At 35.7% G+C, this 27011-nt stretch overlaps 2 protein-coding genes across 8 annotated transcripts in view; one reads left to right on the top strand and one right to left on the bottom strand.

The window, feature by feature from the left end:
* Positions 1-22499, bottom strand: part of ORC3 (origin recognition complex subunit 3) — a 48664-nt gene extending 26165 nt beyond the window's left edge. The window contains exons 1-11 of one of the 3 annotated variants that reach the window (XM_074333280.1): positions 22381-22499; positions 20622-20676; positions 15842-15939; positions 14235-14379; positions 11856-11960; positions 10739-10890; positions 9292-9425; positions 7472-7631; positions 6245-6358; positions 2552-2685; positions 2001-2064 (exon numbers count right to left, since the gene is read on the bottom strand). In XM_074333280.1, the coding sequence (XP_074189381.1) occupies positions 2001-2064; positions 2552-2685; positions 6245-6358; positions 7472-7631; positions 9292-9425; positions 10739-10890; positions 11856-11960; positions 14235-14379; positions 15842-15939; positions 20622-20676; positions 22381-22404 (1185 nt within the window). In that variant the 5' untranslated portion in view covers positions 22405-22499. Of the gene's footprint in view, positions 1-2000; positions 2065-2551; positions 2686-6244; positions 6359-7471; positions 7632-9291; positions 9426-10738; positions 10891-11855; positions 11961-14234; positions 14380-15841; positions 15940-20621; positions 20677-22074; positions 22349-22380 lie in introns of those variants that run through there. The other 2 variants (XM_019743293.2, XM_019743295.2) reach the window with 2 other exon arrangements.
* A 42-nt stretch (positions 22500-22541) lies between these two features.
* RARS2 (arginyl-tRNA synthetase 2, mitochondrial) overlaps positions 22542-27011 on the top strand; it is a 57558-nt gene continuing 53088 nt past the window's right edge. For 4 of the 5 annotated variants that reach the window (XR_012496665.1, XM_074333282.1, XM_074333281.1 and 1 more), the window contains exon 1: positions 22542-22624. Coding sequence is in view for 3 of the 5 variants with exons in the window: in XM_074333282.1 (XP_074189383.1) it covers positions 22589-22624 (36 nt within the window). In the remaining 2 variants the exon portion in view is untranslated. The remainder of the gene's footprint in view (positions 22625-27011) is intronic. The other variant, XM_074333283.1, reaches the window with a different exon arrangement.

Here is a 27011-nt window from a genome sequence, read left to right as displayed (position 1 = left end):
ATTTACATATTTAACTTGATAGCATGTAAGCTTCGTGAAGGCAGGGGTTTCGTCTTTGTTCACTCTTCTGTTCTCAGTACCTCGATTAATACCTTGCACACAAAGAAGGCACTCAGAGAGGATTTGTTGAATGAGGAAGTGCATTGAGAACGAAGGCCAATACTCAGTCACTCTTTTAAATAAGAGCAACTGCTTGTCTTGATGAATGTGGGCCAAATTTACTAATTTTTCAAAAGAGGAAAAAAGTTTGAATTTGTAATGTAAATTTTCTCAATTTGTAAATGTTGACTCAGATTTTTATAAAAACACTATGGACCTAAAAAAAACCACATTTATATTAGGCTCTGGGTTGCCAGTCAATGTGTAATACATCCTTTCGAATCAGCTGTCTCCAACCACAGCACTGTAATAAAATAGTGAAAGACACTTTCACTCTAAACTAGAAAAATCAACAGACACATTAACTTTTTTTCATAGACATCTTCTGTTCTTTGAATTCAACAGGTAGCCTGCAGATAACTTTTTCAGGGTAGGGTACAAATCTTTCTGCGCCGTCATATTTCTCACTATGTAAGTCTCAAGAAAATATGCCTCTAAAGGACAAAACACGCAATCCTAAAATGAATATGGCACAAATAATAAGAAACAGGGCTGCTAAGCGCAACAAGGACAAACACAGTATAAATAAATGCATAGAAAATACACAAACAGTTACTGAAAAGCAAAGATAAATGTCAGGCTATTTTTATAACAGATCAGCCTAGACATTCTTTTTCTTCGTCATCTCAATGGTTAAAGGTACTCTTTAAAAAATCTATTCCTGGCTTCTGAAAATACACTCTTGACAGAAAGTTATAGCAGGAAATGCACTTGGCAACTAGCTCACTCAGCAGACAGCTAATCTATCTAATCTTAAAAGACTCAGTAAACATGCACCCATCCATTTTCCAGTGGTTCTTAAATTTCCTTTTATCAAAATAACCTGCATTAAGGTTTCAGGACTTCCTATACTGCTCTGAAAAGGTTACAGAGATTATTACAATGATCATTAAACTCAATCTAGAAGTGATTTTACATTATAGCCCAGTGTGGATTCTCCATTACAAATAATGTTGAATAAAAGCCATTCTTCACTGTAATGCTGTATGTCAATTATACCTAAATTAAAACAAAAAGGAGGTAAAATAGGATTTAGAACTATGGAGAATACATGCCCTCTAGGAACTAACATTCATTTATTCAAAATTTGAAAATAGTACATATCAGCAAAACTCACACATAGAACCAGGGCTTAACTTCAATGCCATCTTAACTTTTTTACAATTTTCTAACAACTTTTTCCTAAAAAAGGCATGAAGAGTATGAAAACAAGTGTGACATTATGGGTTTCTAATTGTCCATCAGTAAAGGACTTGTTAAATAAAATGAAGGTACATTTGTTTAATACTATTCCACTCTTTAGTACTGATATGATTTCTAAGATTAAGTGCAAAACAAAACAAGGTAGCAGAACAGTGTACATATTCTAAGTTCATTACTTCTTTCCTGGCATTATATTATCAAAATATAATGACATTTTTTCATATCAAATCAATACCCACTTAGCAGTGGGTCCCTAAGCTGCATAGCTTCTATGTGCTTTTATTTATGACAGCCTTTAAAAGATCATTAAAGTGAGATTGCCTGCAGATTCCAAAACTGCTATGTGGAAAGAAAGTTGAGATCTAAAAACTGTTTTCAAAATAGACCACAGAAGAAACCTAGTGTTCTAGTTAATATTTTTTCTCAATAAAAAAAATCTTATCTCTTAGGTGAGATTTTGTGTCATCCTTAATAGTAACATTCCTATATGATTATCAAGACCTACTACTTCATTCTGCAAAGCATTTTAGGATGTACAGATATGATTTATAAAATTAACTCAATAAATGGTATGTGCATATTCTTTTTCATGAAGAAGAAAAGGAATAAAACTGAAACAAACACACCCACATTCCTACCTTCAAAAATCTCTCATTGGTCAATAGTGCAACTTGCTTTTCTGCAGCTTGCTTTTCCACGTACCTAAAATGTTCACCATCCCATACACAAAAAGAGAAAATTAAACATTCTAAATAGTTGAATAGCATATGGGGGGAAAGAACTGCCTCAATTGGTGGTCACAATCTTTCATGTTTCCTCAAAAATAAATTCAAGATGACAGTCATGGTTTAATGGTAATTTTTAACTCCTTAAATCAGCTGCACTTCATAGTGTAGGGGTCTAATCATAAACAAAGGCCAGAAACTCCAGAAACAGAAAATGCTATTTATAAAAAATAACTCTAGAGAATCTGCAAATTATGCCCCTTTGTAAAAATTTTTCTTTATGCCCAATTTTCAAATCCAACAAAGAAATCCCACAATTAAAAACAGAAGGGTTTTAATTTGCGCCAAAAAATATTAAAAGGTTGTTTTTCTTTTCCCCACTTCAAAAACAACTGGATATAAAATCCCTTATTTTGCCCCAAACTCTATTATAAGATATGTTAAACATGTACTTCTGTTTTTACCTCCTAAATGATGGAAGACGTCGGATGTTTTCACATTGATTATCTGATAAAAAATTTATTCTTCTCTTGGCTTCTGGGAGATTACAGCACAGAACACTGAGGGGCTGGGAACAGAAATGCTCTAACAGAGAAAGCTGAAAGAAATGCGAAGATTACATGTATTTGTTATATTTTGGCAGTAATTCTTCTGCCGTATGTCTGCTCAATTTTTTTTTGTTTTAATAGCAGAAGTATTTATGGCACTGATACATTTAGCAATGTTGCAGTGCATAAATGACTATATATATTTAATGTTTTAGGGCTCCCATTTTGTAGACAAGATCAGAAAATTATCATCTCTGAAGTATAAACTAAAAGAAACTAATATAAATGGACAGATTAGCTATCTACAGAACAACTCACTTACAACAACAGTAAATGTGAAGGGGAAAGGACTGGGGTGTGACCTAAGGGTCTAACTGGTAGCCCAAAACTCGTAAGAAAAGAGTCAATGTGAAAACTGGTTTGCTAAACAAATGAAAATGCTACAACGGTAGAAGCCTGGCCTACTGATAAAAAAGAATAATGAAAAATGAGGAATAGCTAAAGAAAATGTATCTTTTTAAATGCAGTTTTATTTCACAAAGGAAAACATGGTACAGTATCTGATAGAATAAGTATTCTAGTAACTAGAATGCAGTGGTCTCCACAGGACAAGGGAGAATGATTTTCCAGATTCTACCATAACTGGTAAGATATCTCATAAGACTCTCCAAATGCTAAAATCTCTGCTCTAAGCAACCTTCTCATGACCAGCTTGGTTTTTCTAGATATCTTGATACTGGAGAGACAGTTCCCTAGATAGCAGACAAAACATACTTCCATCACCAAAAATAGCATTCTCCATCACAAATTAATATTTACATGCTACTTTATATACCACTCTTAAGATATCTGAGCTTGATTCTTCCTGGTAAACTGATAATGAATTTCTGAGCCTATAGAGCTATGGACCAGATACCTAGGTTGAAGTCCAAAACAGTCCATTTTGGAGAAAGTATAAAGCTGTAAGGCAAAGCACCACCCAAACTTAGAAGCAAGTAGAAAATAGAAAGCAACTGTTCATGCCAAGTGCTAAATTATTTTTGCACATATTAACATAATCTTGTTTCTTACTTATATTTTCCAATTACATTAATGTGATAATACTTACTCCAATGTTAACACACTTTTTAAACATAAAAGTGAAAATCAAACATGGCAAAGGCCTTGCTGGAGGGGAGGAATGGGAGCAAGTCACGAGTTATGGCAGAGTAATAGATGGGATAAGAATCCAGTATCACTTAACTATTTTGTCCAAGTTGTTCTCAATGTCTGGGTCAATTAACAAGTTGGTTAACTGATCTACTATCTAATGGGGGAAGGACTTCAACATACACAGAATGATTATATGCCCTATTCTACCTCGTAAGAAATCAGGACTTACACACATTTCCCACTTATACTTAGGAAAATTGGACAAATGGGGTCTAAAGATTCTGCCACTTATTAGCTATGTGACCTTGGCCAACCTACTTAACTTAAGCATGCTTTTTCATGTGCAAAACTGAGGATAATAATACACATTAATAAAACAAAGTAAATACTTAGTAGTGCCTAGCACAAAGGAGGTGCTTAGAAAATTTTCAGGAACCTATAAAATCATCTAATCTGATGCCCCTTATTTTACAGATCAGAAAACTGAGGCCCAGAGAGATTAAGTAACTTGGTTAATGTCATTTTCTTCATTCACTTTTTCAGTGGTATTTGAGACTACAGTCTCCATTTCCTGCAACTTTTTCTTCTCTTGACTTCATTGATACTCTACTTTCTATTGGCTTTCCTTTTTGCTTTGTCTCCTTTTCTATTGCTCATTCTTGTGTCACTTTGCCTTAGGATTCTGCCCTTAGTCCTTTCCTCACTCCTCTGCTTCACGCCTCATCCTCATTATATTACTTCAACCACCAACTTTTAATGATAAATCTTATTTCTAGTCCAGATCTTTCTCCTGAGTGCCAAATCTTTATGTCCAGCATAGCCTAAATTAACCATATTCAAAAAGAAAGTCATCCTTTCCTAACAAACTGACTCTTTCATTTATATCAACATGTACACTTAATATATGGTACCAACCTCTAATACATCTGCCAAGCTAGAACCTGTGTGTCTGTCGCTTATGCTCCTCTCTTACACATCCTATTAGCCACTTAGTCACCAGGTTCTATTGATTCTATCTTATCCTCAAACTTATTTCCTCCTCTCTAGTCCCACTTATCCTACCTTAGTTTAGCCCTTGTCGTATCTTGTCTAGACTACTGCGATATCCCTCTGATAGATCTCTCTCCCTCTATTGTTGCCTTTGCCTGGAATGCTCTTCCAATTCTGACCTGGCTAGCGCTTCTTCCTCAGGATACACTTCTGTTCTCCTATAGAATCTCCAGGGATGTTTCTTTCATACCACTGACTACTCAGAATGGTAAATGCAGGTTTACTCTTCTGCTTCCTTCATTAAACAGTGAACAATTTGAAGGCAGAGATTTCTTTGTGCTCTGTTTCTGCAGGGCTCAGCACAGTGCTTGGCTTACAGCAGACTCTTGATAAATATTAATACTTATAAGTAAATAAATGAATAAATGAAATGAATGAGAAGTAAATTAGAAATTGTTATACCTTAATATCATTTAATCTCACATATGGCTAAGGTAAATAATATTTTCTTGCTTTAACATACTTTTTGTTAAACATCTAAATTAAAAACAAAAGGACACATATTAGCCATAACAGATCACTACAGTGTTTTATGTGGAATCAGAATATATGAGAATTTATAATCTTCCAGGCACTACATAAATATAAGGTATTATCATACTGCACTTCTGTATCGAAGGTTACTAATATATAGGTTTTAATCAACTTGACACTTGGCACGTGTTTACAATGACTACACTTTGCTAAGGTGTTTTAGGTAGTTGCCAAGAGAAGAAAATAACATTCAGTTCTAAACAACTGAAGAATGGGGTCCTGTTTTAGTTTAGGACATATGTTATAAAGCTAAATTCGTGAATTTTTTCCTGGTACTTCATGAAACCTTAGTGGAAAATGCACTCCCAATGCATTCATATGAGAATAAATATGAATGAACACACACACACACGTGTTCAGGGAACAGCAAACTATGGCCCTCAGCCTATTTTTGTACGGCACAGTAATGTTTTTTTACATCTTTAAAGGATTATTTTTTAAAAATAAGAAAAAGAAGAATACACAACAGAGACCACCTGTACCATGCAAAGCCAAAAATATTTAATATCTGCTCCTTTACAGAAAAAGTTTGGTGACTCTTTATATATAACATTTCCTAGGTAGACAGTCCATTAGCTTTCACCAGATTCTTTTAAAAAAGGTCTCTTACTCCCTCCACCCCCACAAAATGGTTAAGAAGCACTGGAATGGAGGTCTTTTTTCATTTTGATATCTAATTAATATATTTTCTACATTCTTGCTGCAAGGTAACCAAGCAATGGTAGAACCTAGAATAATATAGCTTGAATTTACTTATTCTAGATTTTGTCATTTAAAATGCCTTAAGTATCACACTAAATAGTCAGTTTGAAATAACATGCAAATTATTTAGAATCAGCTTGTGAATTTTTAAACCCATTAGTGTTTTCTTACCTGAAGTCCTTTTATAAAGTTCTGAATTGAGAAATCATGATACAAAAAGATGTTGATCAGAATCTGTAATACTTTTTCACTTAGTTTAAAGGGAAACTGAGTTGTAAGAAGTAGCTGAAAGAGAAAAATGGGGGGTAGGACACACTCCTTGTTAGTCTTTACTATTCATAAACATGAAGTATTAATAATGAGGCAAAGAATGACAGTATAATACAGTAACTATGAAAGCTCTAAGTAGCTAGGTTTTTTTAGGTCAAATATCAACCAAAATTTTAAATTAATTAATACAACAATAACAAAAAGAAGGTATTCATACTATATCTTCAGAATCAAAGACATCCATCATCCTCCCTTCATTTCCTAATTAAAAAAAATACTGCCTATCAAATATATAACTCCTTTTCTACCATCAGAAGCCACTGAAGAAGCCGCAGGCTTTGGCAATTCTTGTTATCTGATAGGATTTCTTATTCATCCCTACTGATGCACATTAATGAAGAGTAACACATTATGTACTGCTAAATGAGAAACCCAAAATTAACTGATGTCTACTTAAAAACTATAAAATAGCTGAATCTGTATTACTCAGCTAATTTTCAATGGTCTATAGTGAAGACTGTACATCTAAACATGAAGTCATACTAGGCTTTTTAAACAGAAGCATTGTTATAGAAGGCCAACTGAATCTGGCCACAACCAAGTAACTTTAAATAATATAGCAACATAAAGAACACCATAAAGGAGCTGAATCTAGCAACAATTTGTGGAAGGTCAATACTAAAGAACTGTATTTCTATATGGGTAGAAATATAGAGCTAAGGCCTGGGAAAATGGTAGTATTTATTTTCAGTTAAGAGCGGCATGACAGGAAAGAGTCTACTAAAAATTTCTAATCATTTAATACAAAATGTAACAGTCAAAATACTGTTACTGTTACCAGGAAGTCACTAAATTCTATAAAAATTTATTTTAAAAACTTACAATTTTCCATTGAATAATAACTGATTGATAAATATCATTCTTTTCATAAATCTTGTATTTTATCTGCAGAGGCAATACTATACTACTATAAAAATCAATACATAAAAATATTAAAATATGTGAAAGAATATGTTCAATATCATACTCAGAGATGCAGAAAATTATCATTAACATTTATATTTATAATCTATTCTTAGCAGTTTTCTTTTCATCTTATTATCACTGGTAAATTTTTTTTCTTTTTACCTTATCAAGTACCGTAGTCAGGTGCTCCTTGCAAGACAAAGATTGGAATAGTTCTATACACAATAGAGATGATACTGCATGAGGAAGCAACCGATGGATGATAATAGGAGATGTGGCAATTCCAAAAATAAGTATTAGTGGAAATTCATGTAGATGTTGACTAGTTTTCAAAGGAAAATACAAAAGTGGGCTTTCTTTAGCAAATATATCTCAATACATATTTCAAAATAAGACAACCTTTATTTTAATGCCTATTTTATCAGACAACGCTAAGGAGTATTTTCTAAATACTAAAATTTTCTAGGTCACCAACTGCTCTAACAAAGTGACATAGAAATAGTTATATCCCAAACATTCCAACTCTGAAATCAATCTATTATGGTTCCTCTAATTGTATAAGAATACGGAGTTCCAGAGAGATCAACTGCCTCCCTCTAAGGTTATACAATCTCAAGTATTAGAAGAGGTTTCAGATACCATTCAATTTAACCTCTCACCCAAAGTTTGAGTCCTACTTACATTCTTCCTCACAGTTAGATATCCAGCCAATGCTTTAAGAGTTCAATGACATGAAGTTCACTGATTTTCAAGGTAACTTATTCTATTTATGGACATTTCTAACAGATCATTTCTGTGATCCAGCCATAATAGCTAAGAATTAGAAAACTTTTCTTACGTATACATTAAGATGGTTTTTAAGGACGTTAATAAAAAATGTTACATCCTTGCATTCTTCACGCAAACTTATTGGACGTGATTGATTCTCAGCATTACCAGTAGGAAGAGAAATGTAAAACAGTACTCTGAGAACTATAGCAGGCCAGAGTCCTATGTACTATGGCTGACGATTTTGCTTGTTCCCTCCTGTTAACTACTGCTTTTCAGTATTCCAGCTGTATGCAGTTCTACCACGGTAGGAGTAAAGTGCCTGGACTCTGTTACTGTTTTAAGTTCTTCCTTAATTTTGATGGTAAAAGTAGTTACAAATCTGATCTCCAAAAAAGTAGTTTTCCTATCACTATCCTGTACTGTGCATTTTCCCGGCAATGTTAAGCAGTGCAGTGTTAGCATTAAGAAAAGTCTTAGAATAGAAAGCTTAGTTTCAATGGGGGGGACAAAGACATTATTAAAATAACTGTAAGTGTATTAGTAAATTATTACACAATATAGCTTTAAGGCAAACGTAGCCATAACTATTAAGCAAGGTTAACACAGAAAAAAACAAAATAAATTGTATCTTAAAAAATGTACCATGGGAAATGCATGTCACTGGATTTTAAAATAGTGTTAGTTACTTCAATTCTGAATCTCATAGGATTGCCTTGAAGATCCAATGAGATCTTGGAAGTAGATTCTCACTAGAAATATTACATAAGATAATATTATTCAGAAAATATTCTTGCTCAGTAAAACTATATGTAACTCAGAACTTCTAAGGGTGGATAGGTATCAGAAAATAAGACCGGACAAAAATATCTCAACTTGTAGGAGTTTATCCATTTAATGGGCAAATAAGAGACAGACAACCTTGGGAAGAGAAACTATGTTTTAAATTGCCTTATCATGCTAAACAAAAATGGGCTAACTTTTGTCTTTTGATTCTCATTCTTTGGTCAAAAAGCAAATGAAAATCTGATAGGAGGTCTTTGAGCATTCAATTATAAGGAATTTGAAATCATCTTGGTTTCCATCCAGATGGTATTAAAATTAAATTAAATTGTCATTCATTTTCTCTGAAAAATAAGGTTTTTTAAGTTAAACATTGTATGTGTTCTTAATAAAAACAATTTTGCACAAAAGCCAGGTGATACACCATCTACCTGCTGATAGTTATGAAGTCTTGGAGTACTTTTGTGGCGAAGCTTTCCATATCCTTTAAGATAAGCACAACAGGAGGAGAATGCCATTGGCTAGAAGAAGTCCTCTTTTTCCCTGGTATTTTTGGGTCTGTCTTCTTTTAAGCCATGGTGGAAAAAAGGAGTTTAAAGTAAGCCTTACCACCCAAACAAGGCTATAATGTCACATATAGATATATCTCCCTTTACATTTCACAGTAACATTATTTCATTTATTTTTCCCACATAGTAAATAGAAACTCATCCTAACAGTTATTAGCAGAAATCTTTCTGTGTCTGACATGGGAATAATAACCAAAAAGAAAAAGGTTCAGGAAAATCTATAATTCATATGACATATTTATATTTTCTGCTATTGAGACAATGACAGGGAAAGCATGGGGACAAGAGAACATTCTCTATAAAATTGATTTTTCCATTAGTAGAATGTCATATTTTGCTTTGCTTTAAGTTGAGAACTAATATTTTTAATTAAAAAGCATAATTGATAACACTAATTGCTGTTGTGCTGACAAATTTCAAGTTGAAAAGGATCTTAAATATCACCTGGTCCAATCCCAATATTTTAAAGATCTCTGACAAAAATTGCATGTAGTGTTTGATATCTACAAAATCTAAAATTCTGGATCAAATTAAGATATAATAAGCATTTATACAAAGCAGAATGAAACTGCACTTACAATGACTTCAGTAAATACATTCTTCAGAAAATGTCAGCACGTAGTATAGCATAGTACAGTATTTTTTCCTATACTATATGGTTATACAGCATTACAAACTAAGGCTATGGTTTTATGGTGCAGTTACTCATGAATCACCTAGGTTACTCATTTTCACCAGAGACTAACATGGTAGAATGGAACTTATTTTTATTTATCTGTTTGTTAAATATACTTTACTTAAAGAGTGTTCCCCAAATATTCTAAATAGAACAAATTAGATATATAGATGTGTATATCTATATATGGCTATACATAGACATAGATATAGATATAGATTTAGTTCTAATTGGACGAAGGTGAAAATGGGTACTGGCAGCCTAGCTCTACTGTACAAAAGCAAATATCGAGGCACCAGAGATAATATATTAACATTATAGTCATGTCAGAGATAAGAGTCTGCAGCAAAACCAATTCCAGATGCTGTTTTTGTCACTAGATGACATTCTCCCACAAACAAAATGACCTTGCAAGAACCTAAACATTTAACAGGAAGTGGGCTGCATACTGATAAGAGAATACTTTTTAAACTCTAGTAGCCCTAGGAAAAACAAGTAGCTACTATTAAATTAACAGCTAGTGCTGTATAAGCATATCCCTGTCAGAACAAACCAGTGCTACGCTTAATATAATTCTAAGCCTCTTCAATCACATGCCAATTTCCTGGGAGAAAACTGTCAGTTTATATTTACCTGTGTGACATTCATATACCAACTGGAAAGAGAATCCATTGAACAATGTGTCATTTTCTGGGTGATCTGAACATTTTCCTCCTCTTTGGATTCCACATCTATACAGCAGTCCATTAACTGTGAGCCCAACTTTTGTAAAAAATGTTTCACATCTGCAGAATACGATAGGTAAGAAAAGCTTACTTATGTCCCCTTAAAACAAACCTAAAACAACTGAAACTTCTTGATCAGTACATTACATTATTTGGGTAGAATGCGTTTTTCTATACTTAACTAACATATCACTTAACATATTAACAATTAATGTTCATTGGTATCCTCTCCTTGATATTTAAATTTAAATTTCATTAATTCAGACTAATGAGGCCAAAGTTTATGTTTATGGTCTAAACAGAAGTGTTACCTAAGCAAATGTATAAACATGAAAACTATTAATTTTATTAGGATAATATTTATTTAAATTACTTCTAGACAGCAAAAGGTTTGTAAAGCGCCTAAAAAAGATCAAAAAGTGTTACGTAAGTTATTTTACTGATTACAAATCTTCCTTAAAGTCATGTTAAAAGATTTCCTAAGAGCTTTTACTTAATTTCAATCAGTTTATGAACATGGAAGTAATATAAACACATAAAGCCCTTATATCAGTCCAAATCTAATTTTACTCTATTAGTAGCCACATCCTTTATGATTTAATGGCTTCTGATACCCAAGGTTAGCTCTGATAATGGACTATTTTTACCATGGTGGCCTTTCAAAGTGGGACAATAAGATAATTAGGCTGTACATATGAGCCTATGTAGTCTATTCTCTCTTGAGCTAAATAAGAACTCCCCATTCCTCAATTCTCAGTTCCCTGTCCTAAACTTAAAATGACTGGACTATCGTTGGCAGGGAAGCTGATATGGCAGGGATGGGACCAAAATAAAAAAGCAAGAAGTGGCAGAATCCTGCAATAGTGAAAATTACTCTGGGAGGCATTAAACTTCACCCTGCCAAAAATGTAGTGCCATGCTCTTTCCACAAATAAAAAGAGATAAAGCAAGCCTGAACGAAAGAGAGAGAGGGCTGAAGAGATTTGTAACATCACATCAAGGCTACGAAAGCATTTATACTTTACCTGGACACTCTCTAGCTTGCAATGAAACTACATATGGAGTGACATTATTCTGAAGGACTTCTGTTAGACTTCTGAATGTTAAATCATGATCTGTTACATTCACTCCTGTGGGATTATACATCAATATTACACCATCATTTTTATTATTAATAACAAAAGCTATTTAACATGCCACATAAAAATATTTTTACATGATTAACAACAGAAACTAAGAAAATATACTGTATAAATGAACATATCTCTATTAACAATAGATATCTAGAGGCACACACTACACTTATTTGTTAGGAAAGATATTTAGCACAATTTCTCCTTAAAAAAAAATTTACTGGGGATGTGTAGTCGACCCTTGAAAATATCTTAGGAATAATCTCATTCCTTTGTCACATCCATAAAAAGCTCTTTAAAATAATTATTCAAAAATAAGGGCGAAGGATTCCAGCCTTTCTGTGACCTTGACATAACAACTGAGGAGAATCCAATCACTGATACCATTTATGATCACAGTAGTACATATATTATTATAGGTAAAGTAGTTTTAGTTTTTGTGCTCTCCATACAGTTATCAGAGTTGTGTGGAAATTTCCTTACTACTTTGGAAAAATTTCTATTAACTTCCCTACCATCACAATCTATAATTTTTAGAAAGTGCTTTGGGACTTAGACAGGTGACAGCGGCAGACATTGTGAAACTACATGAGACTTGCTACTGTAAAACTTCAGCTGCTTGGAAGAAAAAGAAAAGGTTCAGAATCATCCAGGCCACCCATAAGCAACGCTTGTTTTTTCTAGGAGAGCCAACAAATAAAAATGTTGGCGGGCTGTTTTAACATAGACATATACATAAATAAATAAACAGAAATACAACTTTTAGAAAACAGAAAATGTGCAACTGTGCTTAAGTATCTTTGAGTACAGATTTTCAAGTTATCAAAATGGTATTGTTAGCATGCGTTATGGTCTATGATTGTGACACAACATCTGAACAAATTTAGGAGGTTAGTAAAACACTGGCTTATCTTGTCTGACTGACTTTATAAGCTATTTAACACTATGTTCCTTAAGACAATGGGCTTCTCTATTGGAAAGGAGATAATCAACAATGTCTTTAACTGGAAAATTGTTCTCAGACCAGCGACTTTGAAACATATGATTTCCATTAGCTTCCTTTCTCCTTTTGGCAGTAGGCAGAGAAGGGATTTAAACAGTGGTCTCACAACAATCTATCAGGCCATCCCTCTTGATTGTATTTCTCCCATCCATCTCCAATTGCTATAACATGGCAATAGAGAAAGAAAGCACCTAACAATACAAGCCAGCCATCACTGGGCCTCAGCTTCTCATCCATAAACTGAAGAGGTTTTTTAATTCAGTGGCAGACTGCACTGAAAAGTTGGTCCACAGCATTACAACAATCATCCCGGGGAGTCTTATTACTCAGAATGGTCCTGGGATGAGCAAAATGGGCATCAGCTAGAGGCCTGGCAGAAATTTAGAGTTTCAGGCCCTTCTTCAGACCTATTAACAGAACATTTACATTTACTAAGATCCCCTGAAGGTTATTTTAGTTAAAGTTTGAGAAATATTGCCCTGAATATCAGGTAGGTAATGAACAGTATTAGGCAGCATTAGGCACAAGAATTAATTTCTTATCTCAGAGCCTACTAGTATAACAAATTCTGAATAAATATAAAATTGGAAGTACAATGAAAAATTAGAAATCCAAATAAATTCAACTTTCTTTTCAAAAGGAATGAAGAAAATTTGCTAATATTCCAAAGTAAACTTTCCATTATCCTGCAATCCAGATGTTTGGTTAAAATGGGATATTAATGATGGATATTTAAGTACCTAAGAAATTTACAACCTGCAGTCTGAAAGCAATTTATATACAATTCATACAAACTTCCTTCTAAGCAATTAATATTAATACATTATGAAACAATCCAAGATTGAAAAACTAAGGACAGGGAAATAAAATTAAGGTCATAGAGTAATTTGCACTGAAGACATGATAAAAAAGTATAAACATCAAATCTATTAACATACTGGTAGTTTCCTTATTACCAAATTCAAATCTCATATATTTTCATAAAATACTAAGGAAAAGATAATAACACAAATATATTTTCCCTTCACTTTTCAGACAAAACGTTGAGGAAGGTACTAGTTAACCCCAGCTCAATTTCTTTTAATTTACAGATGCATGCTCAGTGTAAGGAACTTTTATTGGTTTTGAAAGTATGTCTAACAAACTATAATTGGCTAAATTCTGTAAATGGAAGAGACAGAACAGGTTTATCAGAACAGGTTATTCCCCACTATTCTCAAAAACGAAACCACCAATTCAAAAACACAAACAAACACACACGGACATACCTAGAACAAGAGCAGCAGTTGGAATTTCTCTGAGTTTTATTTGATAGCCCCAGTCTCGTGAATTCTTCTGGAATCCAGAATGAGACTTTTGCAGAAATTCAATTAGACTGTCAAACAGGTTTTTATTTAATTCCTCTTGCAGTCGCTATACAGAACACACAAAACTTTATGGCTTAGTAGTAGTAGTAGTCTGATGAGTCTTTCCAAGTTTGGGAAAGAAAATTGTCATAAATTCAATTCCAAAGATTATATGTGAAATTACAATCATAATGAAATATAATCATGATGAAACAATTTTTTTTCCTTAAATCTCCAGTGATTAGAGCTTTGGATTCCCTCATTATGGAATCTCATTTATTCATTCAACAAACACTGACTAACCACTTTGCAAATAAAAAGACAGTCTCTACCCTAAAAAAGTAAAGAAAAAGAGTAAGAACACTTACCAATTAAAATACATTGTGTGGAGTGCTATGATAATACAGGAACAAAAAGTAAGGACCATCTAATTTCAGCTGAGGAATCAAAAGCATTAAGAGTAGGTGATGGTAAGTAAAAGAAAGTCAGAACGAATGGGGAATGGAGGCGGCAAATACCAAACATCTGGGGAACCACAGATGGAGCTAAGCATACAGAACATGAGAAATGGTAGGGAATGAGACTGGACAAATAAGCAACAGGCTAAACCAAGAAAATATATATTTGATGTTAAAGGGTTTTGATTTTATCCTGTGGGGAGAACCACTGAAGGGATCTGAAGTAGAGACATGATTAAATCAGGGTTAAGACGAGTTAATCTGACAGCACTGTGAAGGCCAGAATTGAGGGGAGCAGAGAGGCTGTACTGGTAGCGGGGCTGGAAAACCCCTGTCGCCTGCCCAAAGGGAGGACTTTTCTAATTTGGCCAGTGGTGCCACAGGGACTAGTGACGGACCTGAAGGGCTTATATCAGAAGCAGAGACATCAGTTAGGAGGAGAATAAGACAATCCAGGTTAAGAAATAAAAAGGAAACCACGAACTCAAATACCTTCAAGGGTCTGATGGAACATGAATGAGCAAAGTCACTAGGTGTACAGCAATCAGGAATGCTTGGAAGCAGTAATCAACTTGAAAAAAATAACCCTCCCAAAGGCATTAAAAAACAAAACAAAACACCACTGTTGCTCAAACAAAACAAGTCCACTCAAGATGTTACCCCTAGAGCTACAAATTTGCTAAGGATAGTGAAGAAATTTTTCAGAGCTGGAATATAAAGAACATGGTAACTGGATATGAGGATGAGGGAGTGAAGTAGTTTAGAAATAGTTTAGAAATAGCTAGATTTCTTGTGTAACCTAATGGATAATTTAAAGAGTACCACCATTTCAGTGGTGTGAGGACATGTAAAGAACCCCTTGCAAAATAGCTATCATTATAAACATATGTTCCAGCACCTGAAGTTATGCTTAATATTTGGAACATGAGGGTTTTTTTCAGTACACACAGATTATGCTTAACCAACATTACTAATATTTCATCAATACTCTTGAAACTGGTGGAAAGCAAGATGGGAGGCAACAAACATGATTTACAGTATTATAGAGATGTTATTACAAAAAGTATTCACCTCAGTTTCAGATTTCATCTGCTGCCATACCAACTGATACGTTTCAAATCGAAGCTTACTGTCCTCAGACTCATTTTTCCCTTTATTAAAATACTCATCTGAAAACAGAAAGAAATGTCAGTTTCTTTTTTACATAATAAAAGTTAGAAAATCTGTACAAAGTCACACAGTAAGTGATGAGGTTGAATTTTTTTATACGTATTAAAATATATACGTATATATTTGAGGACAGGTAACGTTCAATATCCTTTATATTATTTGACTTATTTATGTATCTTATATTCTTACTGTGTTAACTGTATCTGTAAGATTAAAAATATCATTTTACTTTTTAGATTATATTTCTATCATTTACTTTTGAATTTCTAACAGTTTTTATTTAAGGTACATACATTTATTATTAATATATTTTCATTATTTGCTCTTATCCTAAGGCCTTGTATACTTTACTTGAAATATGTGCTTTGAGCTCTCCTTTATTAAATGATTCTTACTACTACTATTCTTGTTCATTTGTTCGATTGACATAGGTTAGCCGAGCCTTTTAGTCTGTCTGTATTAGTTTATGTACTTTTAGGATGTTTTCCTCCAAATGGTTAGCCATTTATCAAAATACCGTTTATTGCAATGGTTTTCAAACTTTTTCAACCATGACCCACATTAAGGAATGCGTTTTACATCATAGTCCAACACACATATCTATAACAGAAATGAACAGTCTCACAAAACAGTACTTATCCTTATCTATGACAGCAAATGTTTTCTATTTTTTGAAACTCTCATGACCCACTAAATTGATTTCATGACTCATACTTGAGTTATATATAACCTTCAGTTTGAAAGACACTCATTTATTGAATAATCTGTAACTTCTCCACTGATTGGAGATGTCCTTATTATCTAAATACTTATATATACACTTGGAACTATTTTTGAACATTTCAGTTGTTCTACTGAATCCACCTCTATTCCCATATCAGTTCTGAACTATTTTATTATTGTTGCTTTTTAGCACATTCTAATATTGAATAGATACAGGTCTTCCTCCCACCACCACCAAACATTGCCATTCTTTTCCAAAAAATTTGAGCCATTCTTTTACATTAATGTTTGTCATCTCTCAAAAATAATTACACTAATATTTTGACTGGATAAAGTAAAATCTGTAGATCGAATTGGGAAGAAATGACATTTTTAATATGTTAAAAATTCACATCCAAAAAATCACAGATCTCTTCCTTTAATCAAATATTTTACATTCCTTATAGTTTTCTACATTCCTTCATATTTCTTGTTGTTTACTTCTAGGTATTTGCTTGTAACAGCCAAACTTTCATGATATTAAATAATAATTGTGAAAGTACACATTTTGTTCCTGACTTCACTAGTATTCTACCACCAAGTTTTAATGTTAACTGATAGTTTGGAATAGAATTGTCTTTCATGTTAAGGAACTTTCTTGCGAATCATAGTTGACTCAGAGTTTTTGGCAAACATTGATTTTTAACTTTTATCAAAAGGCTTAGAATATATTGAACTTATATCGTAAAATGATAGACACAGTTATAGTATAAAATGTAAACAAAAAAGGCGATACACTATTACTAAGAGACAAAGCACTGAGACAAAGCAGAATAACAAGGCAGCCTTAAATAGAATAGTCATTTTACTTTGAAAATGAGTAAAATCACATAAAATGTTAAAGTGGCAAATCAAGACATGATTCTTTATGTGCTGAATGATGCTGCATCAAAATGTATAAAAAACAAAATTGTTAGACATTGGGAAACAAAAGCACTAGGACACTTGAACCTGTTACCATAACTGCTCTCATTTTTTTTTAAAAGATTTTATTGGGGTACAGGAACAGGACTTTATTGGGGAACAGTGTGTACTTCCAGGACTTTTTTTTTCCAAGTCAAGTTGTTGTCCTTTCAATCTTAGTTGTGGATGGTGCCATTCAGCTTCAAGTTGTTGTCCTTTCAGTCTTAGTTGTGGAGGGCGCAGCTCAGCTCCAGGTCCAGTTGCCGTTGCCAGTTGCAGGGGGCGCAGCCCACCATCCCTTGCGGGAGTCGAACCGGCAACCTTGTGGTTGAGAGGATGCGCTCCAACCAACTGAGCCATCCAGGAGCTCAGCAGCAAGGTGCCGTGTTCAATTTTTAGTTGCAGGGGGCGCTGCCCACCATCCCTTGTGGGACTCGAGAAATTGAACTGGCAACCTTGTGGTTGAGAGCCCACTGGCCCATGTGGGAATCAAACTGGCAGCCTTGGGAGTTAGGAGCATGGAGCTCTAACCGCCTGAGCCACCGGGCCAGCCCCTAACTTCTCTCATTTATTTATCGATCAAGTAAGTAAAAAATAAATAAGCACTAAGAGTAGCTAAAGAATCTAAGCTCTCCCCACTGCCAGGTTCCCTCCTGCTCCTACTCACAGTGTGACATCGCCCATAGTGCCAGTGCCAGTGCCAGTCTGTCTCCCTCCTCCCCTCCCTCTCATTCTTATTCTCATTCTGTCTCCCTGTCTCTCTCCCTCCCTCCCTCCCCATCCCTCTTTCCAGAATACTGAGGAGGGAGAGTTACCAGTCTTCTCTTAAGTATACACCTAAGTGTCTCCGAGTCAGGGGACAGGTGGCGGCACAATGCAGAGCACATCCTACTTCTTCAGGCAGTCTTGTTTCAAGAACTGATGCCAGTGAAGGCAAGTGCTAAAATCTAGATATGTTTTCCTCATTCCTGCTCCATCTGTCTTAAAATCAGGGTCAATTCCTCTAAGATATTCATATGTGTAACAGTATCTGTTGGTCTTAGATTAGCACAATGAAAAAATATATAATGTACTTCAAAACAAAATCCAAATTGTACAAATTATACATATCAGGATTACTAATACTAAAAACTTTAAACAAACTTTAATAAATTATAGTTGAAATTCAATACAAAAACTTCTAAGGCAAAAATTCACCTTGTATTGAGAGGTACTAAGCAATGATTAGACTACGAACTCTAGAATCAGACAGTTTGGGTTCAAATCCCAGCTCTGCCACATACTAGCACTATCACTGAGAAAGTTATATGTCTAAGAATACTCATATATTATAATGGAGATAATATATTCCTCATAGTTTGCTGAGGGGATTAAACAAATTAACACATAAAGTGCTAGAATAGTCTGGCACATAATAAACACTCAATAAATATGAGCAATTTTATTAGTTACAATGACATTGCTGATAATATCAGAAACCATTTCATGTTATGTATCCTTCATGGTTAATGGGGGAACAGATCTTGACTTGTCTCTAAAAATGTACTATTTCTAGTTAAGTTTAGCAATCTCCAACAACAACAACAAAAATTATGTTTGTAAGTCAATCACTTAAAATAAAATCACTTATAATGTAGCTATTCTTTGTTCACTATTTCCAATTCCATTACTGTCACTTTTCATTTTCAGGGTGAGGAGAACAAGGAATACACAAAATCTTAGGTGTCTTTGAGACTAAATCTGTAAGGGTGTGAATCTTGGGGTCACTGTTTCTTCTCTTGTTAATGAGAAACTAGACTGTTATCATAAGTCATACCTCCCACCCTCTGCTCCCCTCAATATGGACCACTATTTTATTATTTGCTCTTAAACACAGGTTTCTTACCTAGTTGGTCTCAAACTGAAAGATTAATAATACCTTAAGGCCAGTATGTGATGATTTAGAAAAACTCTATTAGATATTCAAGTTACTTATTCCTTAGTCAAACAACGGTATAGTTCAGTTTTTCTCTTTTAAAACTAGTGTATGAGTGAGTATGTTTAATTCCACATCATAATTTTTCCATCAGAATTAATCTTCACAGTGCTGAATATTGAGTAGAAATACTCAATCAGCCTGTGAAGAGCTTTAAAAAAAATACCAACGCCTGGGTGCCGTTCCCAGAGATTCTGATTCAATTGGTCTGGGTTGGGGTGTGGACATTGGTATCTTTAAAAAGTTCATCAAGTTGAAATCTGAATAAAATCAATAGATTGTACCAATGTTAGTTTCCTGGTTGTGATATTGGACTATAATTATGCGAAATGTTACACTGGGGATAACTAGGTGTACAGGTGAATTCTTGACCCTCTTTCTTGCAACTGTATGTGAATCTATGTTTATATCAGGAAAATAATTTTTTTTAAATTCCCCAAGTGATTCTAATCTGTAGCCACAATTGAGAACCAGTGCAATTAACACTTTCTGACAGTAATATTGTGATTTGTTTGAAGTCTTTTTAACTTGCTCACTAAACAATACCCTGAATGAAGACAGTGAAGACAGTATCTTTTTTCATAATTTAATTTTATTGACGTATAATTGACAAATAATAAAATGTGCCCATTTTAACAGATGATATGTTCTAACAAAAGTATACACTCATGTAACCAGCCCTCAATCTAGGGAACATTTCCCTCACTCCAAGAAAAAGTCCCTGCTGCCCTTTTGCAGTCGATTCCTCCTATCTCACCTCAGGAAGCAACTGAGATTTTTAAGACACTCTCTTTTAAAGAATGATGACATATGTTTTGAAGGAAATTTATTTCCCAGTTTGCCTTCTGAAGGTATTATTTGTATTCCCTTTTAGATTAGAACCCTGGGATGTACACTTATCCATTTGACCTATACCTTGGAACATAACTGCTACATCAACATACTAAGTAAGCCAAGCTTACCCAAAAGAATTAATAAATTCAATTACTAATTCAAGATTTAGAGAGCAAAACTAAGAAATCTGATATTAAGACATCTTACCTATTGGCACAGAGGTCTTTCTTTTCTTGAAGTTTGGCTTAAACACAAAGCAACCCTATAAAAAAGAAAGAAAGCATAAAGTCAAAGTAGCCAAGGAGCAGATAAATCTATTAACCAAGTATTTTATTGATAAGCAGATTTTTAAAAATGGTATTTCTTTAAAGTGCTAAGAAATCATCTCTTTTCTATCTAAATTATAGAAGGAAAAATCTTCTATATGAGGACTGTCCATTTCTTTCTCCTCCTTCCCACAGGATGTTCATCTTTGTTTTTGCTCTTTGTGACCTTACCTAAGAAGAAAATAAAAACTGATGAAATGTAAACTCAGAAATGTTCCATTTGTATAAAACTTAGAGAACATTAATACTACACAAGAAGATAAAACATGGTGATGCTCTCTCAAGAGAAGTATTTATTATTTAATTAAACTCCAAGTAACTTCAACTGTGATGGGAAATGGATCATTTTGGCTATCATGTCACCTTTCTTCATCTGATAACTCTTATTCATTTACCCATTACCGTTCTACTGAAACCCACCTGCTCTAGGAAACCTTCCCCAATTCTCCAGTCAGAATTATTCCTTCTCCTAAGAACTCATAGTACTTGAGTATCTTTTGCATTGTTTTAAATCACTTTCACTGAATATCACAGTAATTTAGGGTCTGTCTTCCCAAGTACTTTGTAAGCATCTTCAGGGCACATTCTGCATTTAGTTCAGAATCATTTCCCCAATGTTTAGGACAGTGTTAACATCTACATATTAGGCAATCAGTGTACAGAATGAATGACTGCTTGCCAAGTAATTTTCCTGGTAATTTCCTAGCTACATTTAGTTTTCATGTTATTATTTGACTAGTGATACAAAGCCCTCAAGCCACCCATCCTATGTTTATTCTAACAATCCTAAAGTGATGCATGATGGACAGCTTCTTAAGACTGTCATTTCTATGGAAAATGAAACATACTTAGAAAAAGTGATTTCAGGAGAGTTCTAAAAACAGCAGTGCAAGTAGAGGGTGCTAAAAAAATGTACACACATTTTAAGAAAAGAAAAAAACTGTACTAAAATTGTAATATTCGATATGTACGGATAACAAATGATGAATACAACTCTTGTGTATACTTTTTTTTTGGCAGGCACCCGGTATATCACTTTATTTCTATCTTCTGGGCCAAAGAACATGTCATTCTCTATGCTGGAACCGACCCCCAGCCCCCCACTATTTTACCTAACTTGTACTCATTTTCCAGATCTCAGCTAAAATGTCACTTTCTCCAAAGGCCTTCGCTGACCCTCGGCAATCTAGATTAGGTTCTAGTCGCTTTTCTGTTCTCTCACTTCGGACTTTCTTTGTTGCTAAGATTTATCACAATTTATGGCGAGTTTATCTGTGGGTTTTTCGTTTTTTTTCTTGAGTGCAAAACGGAGTCTATTTGTTTAACACTCTCACCTGGTACCTAACGGCGGGCTTGGCGCACAATAAATATTTATGAGGAAAAAGGAAGGGACACTGGGGTACATCCTCCGAGCATCCGACCTCCACAAACCAGAACTTAAAAATCTTCCTAGCCACAACACTAAGGCAGGTGCGCGTCTTGGCTCCCCAAGTAAAGTTAGCCTCAATTGGACCTGGAGCAAAGACGCCTCATCTCGGCCCTGGCGTCGGGACACCCAGGCCTGCGTAACTTCTGCTTCATCTCTTCTTCAAAAGGGAATGAAGCGGCGGCGGAGTCCTATTGCGCCCGCCCCCACGTACCTTGGACACCGAGGAGGTGGCCATGGTCCCCACAGCCCGCGGGATTCCAGATGCTCGGGATTTCCCGCGCTCCCTCGCGACACAGGGCAGAGGTTAGTGGAGGTCCACTGGGCTTCTTGATTGGCTGTCATCACCCTCCGGGGGCGGGCTTCCGGTGCGCGGAGGCGGGGCTGTAGAGGAGGCTGGGACACGCTTCTTGGAGCCCGACATGGCGAGCGGCTTCCGCAGGTCCATCGCCTGTCAGGTACCAACCTGGGAACTGGCAAAAGGAGGGTTCCTGCGGAGTTCTGCACCCCAAAGCCATTTCCCCGCCGCGGGCCGGTCCTTAGTCAGCGAGAGGGCGGGTTCTGAGGAAGCCTTGTTTATTTCTGCCGCCTCCTCCCCCTTTGGAGGTGCTTCAGCTGCTAAAAAGCAAAGCCGGTGTAGGGTCCGGCCTGCGGCCCAAATCAGTTTCTCAGAGTGAAAAGTTAACTTTAAAAGGCACATGTTGCTTCGCTCACTCTTTCCCACCCTACAGCTTCGTATGCTTTACCTGGGTGGAAAGCCACTGGGCCACGATTACCGGTAGACCCTATAGAAATTAGTATTGACCTAGTGAAATCCGGAGGCTTTGGCTAATTAATAAATGATAAAGATTTATTCCAGGGTCTTAGGGTTCGTAAACCGAAAATACAACTAAACAATAACCAGAGTGTTCTGAAGAAGAAGGAAACGCTGAGGGTTCTTTAGCCCTGAATTCTTAGCCTCGGGATTGGTCAGAGATGATAATCCTCTAGGTGGCCAGTGGTCTGGATAATAGTTGTCAGGTGGTCTTGATACTGAACATCCTTTGCCTTCATAAAATAATCAGAGGGTTATCTAGAGTTTTGGTGTATATCTACGCACTGATGCAGGACTGGAAAGTTGGAAATTGTTAAGTTCCCAGGCTAATGAAAGCAATAATAGAATTGTTTCCTCATACCTCAGCCTACTTGATTTTAGCAGCTTGAGTATAGTTACTCCATTTTATTTCTTTACTCTCCAGTATTCTTTACACTTAGTGAAGTTGACAGTGGATCTGAATTTTCATTTTACAAGATCTAATTTAAAAACTGGTCATTTCTCTTATGGTCACTTTTTCTGTCTGCCCTACCATTACCTTTGGTAACTCCAAAGATAACATGAGACCCTGCTTTTTTGATTCAGAGGCTTCTTTGAACAGCTCTGTAATGAGGAAAGGATTAAAAACACTGTAACATCAGATTACATCAAAAATAATTTTTAAAATGCATCAGCCACCTCTGGAATTTTGCGGTGAAACTTTATTGTGGTCTTAAACTCATTTCCTTTTTGTTAATGGGCATATTAGTAGACATATTTTGCTTGGCATGTAATGCCCCTTAGTTCATTTTTAGAATATTGCTGGACTTTTGTGGGGAAATCCCTCTGCCTGTCTTTATGCTTATACGGTAGATGTACCATCCTGACTGATGTCAGCTTCCCAAATATCACCATCAGACCTTTTGATAAGACAAAGCTGAGTTTATGGCTACTGGAGTAAGGGAGAACACCACCTCAACCGAATTTTGGTAGTGTCTCTCACTGAGAAGGCAAGATAAGATTTTATTGAGGATTTGAAGTATGGTTTAAAGGTGGTCTTTCAGTGACAGGCTGAGGGCAGGGGAGTGGAGGAGATGACTTGATTAGGATTGGATACTTAACAGTATTTAGATTGATGGAAAGAGCAAGGTGAGGAGTGCAAGGAATCTTAGGCATAAACTGTTGATGCTTTGTATTGAAGAACTGATAGATGTTTCAGGTAGTTCCTGTAATGAATAATCAAGATATTTATCTGGGCAGGAGTCTCCTAGAATAGTAAAGTTATGTTAATGAAGACGAAATAATAAAGTCATGTTAATGTAGACAGTGAATTATGTCCAGGGTAGGTAGTTTTGGACCTCAGTGTCACAAGTTGTGTTGTGTTGGGATGGGAGGTGGGGAAGGTAAGGTGGTGTCCATTGTTAGCCCTTAAGTAAAGAAAGTGCCATGGCTAGAAACATTTTGTGTTTAGTTTTGCAAAGGCTGTATGCTTCTGTGTAAAAAAGGCAAGTTGGAGAACCAGGGACTAATGTGTATTGAGTGTATATTTGGCTAGATACTTTACATTCACGTTTGGGCCCCATGATAACCCTATGACAGACATATTAACCTTATTATACAGTTGAGCAAATTGAGATCCAGAGAGAGTAAATAACTTACCCAAGGCCACTTGGTCAGTAAATTGAAGTTGGTTTATGAACAGAGATCTAACCTCAAAATCACCTCCTTCTTATACATTATGCTGTTTATAGTTTATGAGGGCAAGGAGAACAATCTGATCATTAAACAGAATCTAATAAGTTTGTATGACAACATAAATTAAGCAAATATGTATTTCTCCAAATATGGAGTCATTGAGGGTTGATCTGAAATGAGCATAAATAAAAATATGCACAACACCTACATTTACAAATGAGGAGCTTTTGCTAGTTCAGGAATGAAGGAATGAATGTATTACATGAAATGGCACATGTGTTCAACAAATTTTGATTAATGAGTCTACAGTTTTCTAAGCATTATCACGAGTCCTAAATTGAAAGTGAATAGAATATAATTTCTGCCTTGGCATGTCTCCAGCCTAACTTGGGAAACATACATAAACAAATAATTGCAGTGCAGTCTGTAACTACTATGGCAGAAGCATATGTGAAGTGCTAAGGGAATATGGAGAAGAGAACTTCTAAGTGTCAGGAAAGGCTTTGTGGAAAAGGTAATGTTGGGGCTCAGTCCTGAAAGGAGAATGGGTAGGAGTGTACCAAGTGAGTAGGGTGACAGCTTGGGGAGGGTTAGGATACTCCCAGAAGAGCATGTGCATAGACACAGACACATGGGAGAGCATGGTTATGTTCGTGGAACCACAACATTTAGACATAACTGAAATTTAGAGTATGCCTCTGATGACCCACTTCAGCAGGTCCTGTTGATTCTATCTTCAAAATAATATCTTGAATCCATCCACTCTTTTCCATCGCTACTGCCCTTCCCTTCCGTCACCCCAAACCAAGCTACCAGTAGCACCTATATCAACTGCTTACACCAGCATTCTAATGGATCTTTCTGTTTCCATTCTTGCTCTCCCTCCATTCTCCTTGTAGCAAGAGAAGTGACTTTCAAAATGTCAATCAAATCATATCACTTATAACTACATTACACAAATTCTCCCACTACTTAACAGCTTTCTTCCCAACCTCAACTCATACCACTCTACCCCTTCTTTCTGTAGGTTCTAGCCACACTGTAATTTTCTATTTTTCCATTCCCAGTATCTTATATAACCACACTATAGTTAGATTTACATAACATTGACATGCTTTTATCTAGTTTATAGTTTGTTCCCGTTTTGTTGTTTTTCAATATTTTTTCCAGGATCACAAACTACATTTCATTGTCATGTAATTGTTTATATTTTGAGTGACCTGAAGCTCTCTTTCTCATTACTTTATATCTACATAACTTGATAGAGATGCATTGCTAACAGTGAATAGAAGACAGGCCTTGACTACTGATGAGTTTTATTGTCAGTTTCAGGTGTGGCCTCAAGGAGCAATTGAACTTGTTGACCAATTGTCCTCTAGTCCTAAACTGAAATATTTATGTTGGGGAGATATTTATCCACATTCAAGTGAATGACAGGCGTGACTGAACTATCTAGCTGTGTACTTCACTTCTAACCCACTCTCACAGGCCCACCAGTGTTCAGTTCTGCTTAAAACCACAACGACAAGAGCCATGCTGAATTTCTTTCATTATAGATAATTGGTAATAATAACTTGCCCTCCAAATCGTTTGGAATGTTTTCTTCTGGCCCTGGAAGTGTCAGTTGTTACCTTGTTCGCTGCCTGTTTGAGTCTTTGAGCAAATCCAGACCAGCACCTGAAGAAAGGTTCAGCAAATGTGGGAGTGCTTGTGCCTCGGGTCTTGGCAGCAAACATATACACCGGACCTGGTTATGTTACAGAGTCAAAAGAGAGGAATAACCAAGTGTAATTGACAGTTTAAAATCTGGAAGAGTGATTATGGGGACAGAGTCCCAGAGAGCAATTTCCAGGTTCTCAGCCTCACATGGAAGGTACTGGCTCAGGTAGTAGATGGCCATCAGCTGTGACTAGTTGGCCATCAGCTGTAACCAGTTAGCCATTAGCCACTGATATAACTGCTGTGGCTACGTTGGCAGGGTGGTTGGTTGGCAGAGAAGCGGACGGCAGGCTGTGGAACGTGTGGCTCCTGTCTCCTGTTACTCCAACCCAGCCACCAGCGAGAGTATAGTGGTATGACTCCCCATCTATGGCTCTGTGGGTGTTCCTTTTTGGTCTTACCGTGTCCTCCGTTCTTGTGTGGTGAGCGGAAGCTGAGACCCCGCACGACACCTGGCATGACGTTGCTAAAGCATAAGAATCTTTTTTCGTTAGCAGAATTAGGGTTCTTATGTGATTACCAGAGACTTTGATCTTGAACTTAAGCTCCTAACTGAATTTAGAACCTGTCTAGAGCTAAACTGATCTACTAGGGCTAGGAATTGTGTTTGCCTGGGAAAGGAATGGTTGGGTGCTGCC

This window comes from Rhinolophus sinicus, linkage group LG05 (genome assembly GCF_036562045.2).
Source record: "Rhinolophus sinicus isolate RSC01 linkage group LG05, ASM3656204v1, whole genome shotgun sequence".
Lineage (NCBI taxonomy): Eukaryota > Metazoa > Chordata > Mammalia > Chiroptera > Rhinolophidae > Rhinolophus > Rhinolophus sinicus.
The sequence above is the reverse complement of the archived record's forward strand: the minus strand, read 5'-3'. Positions and strand labels throughout refer to the sequence as shown.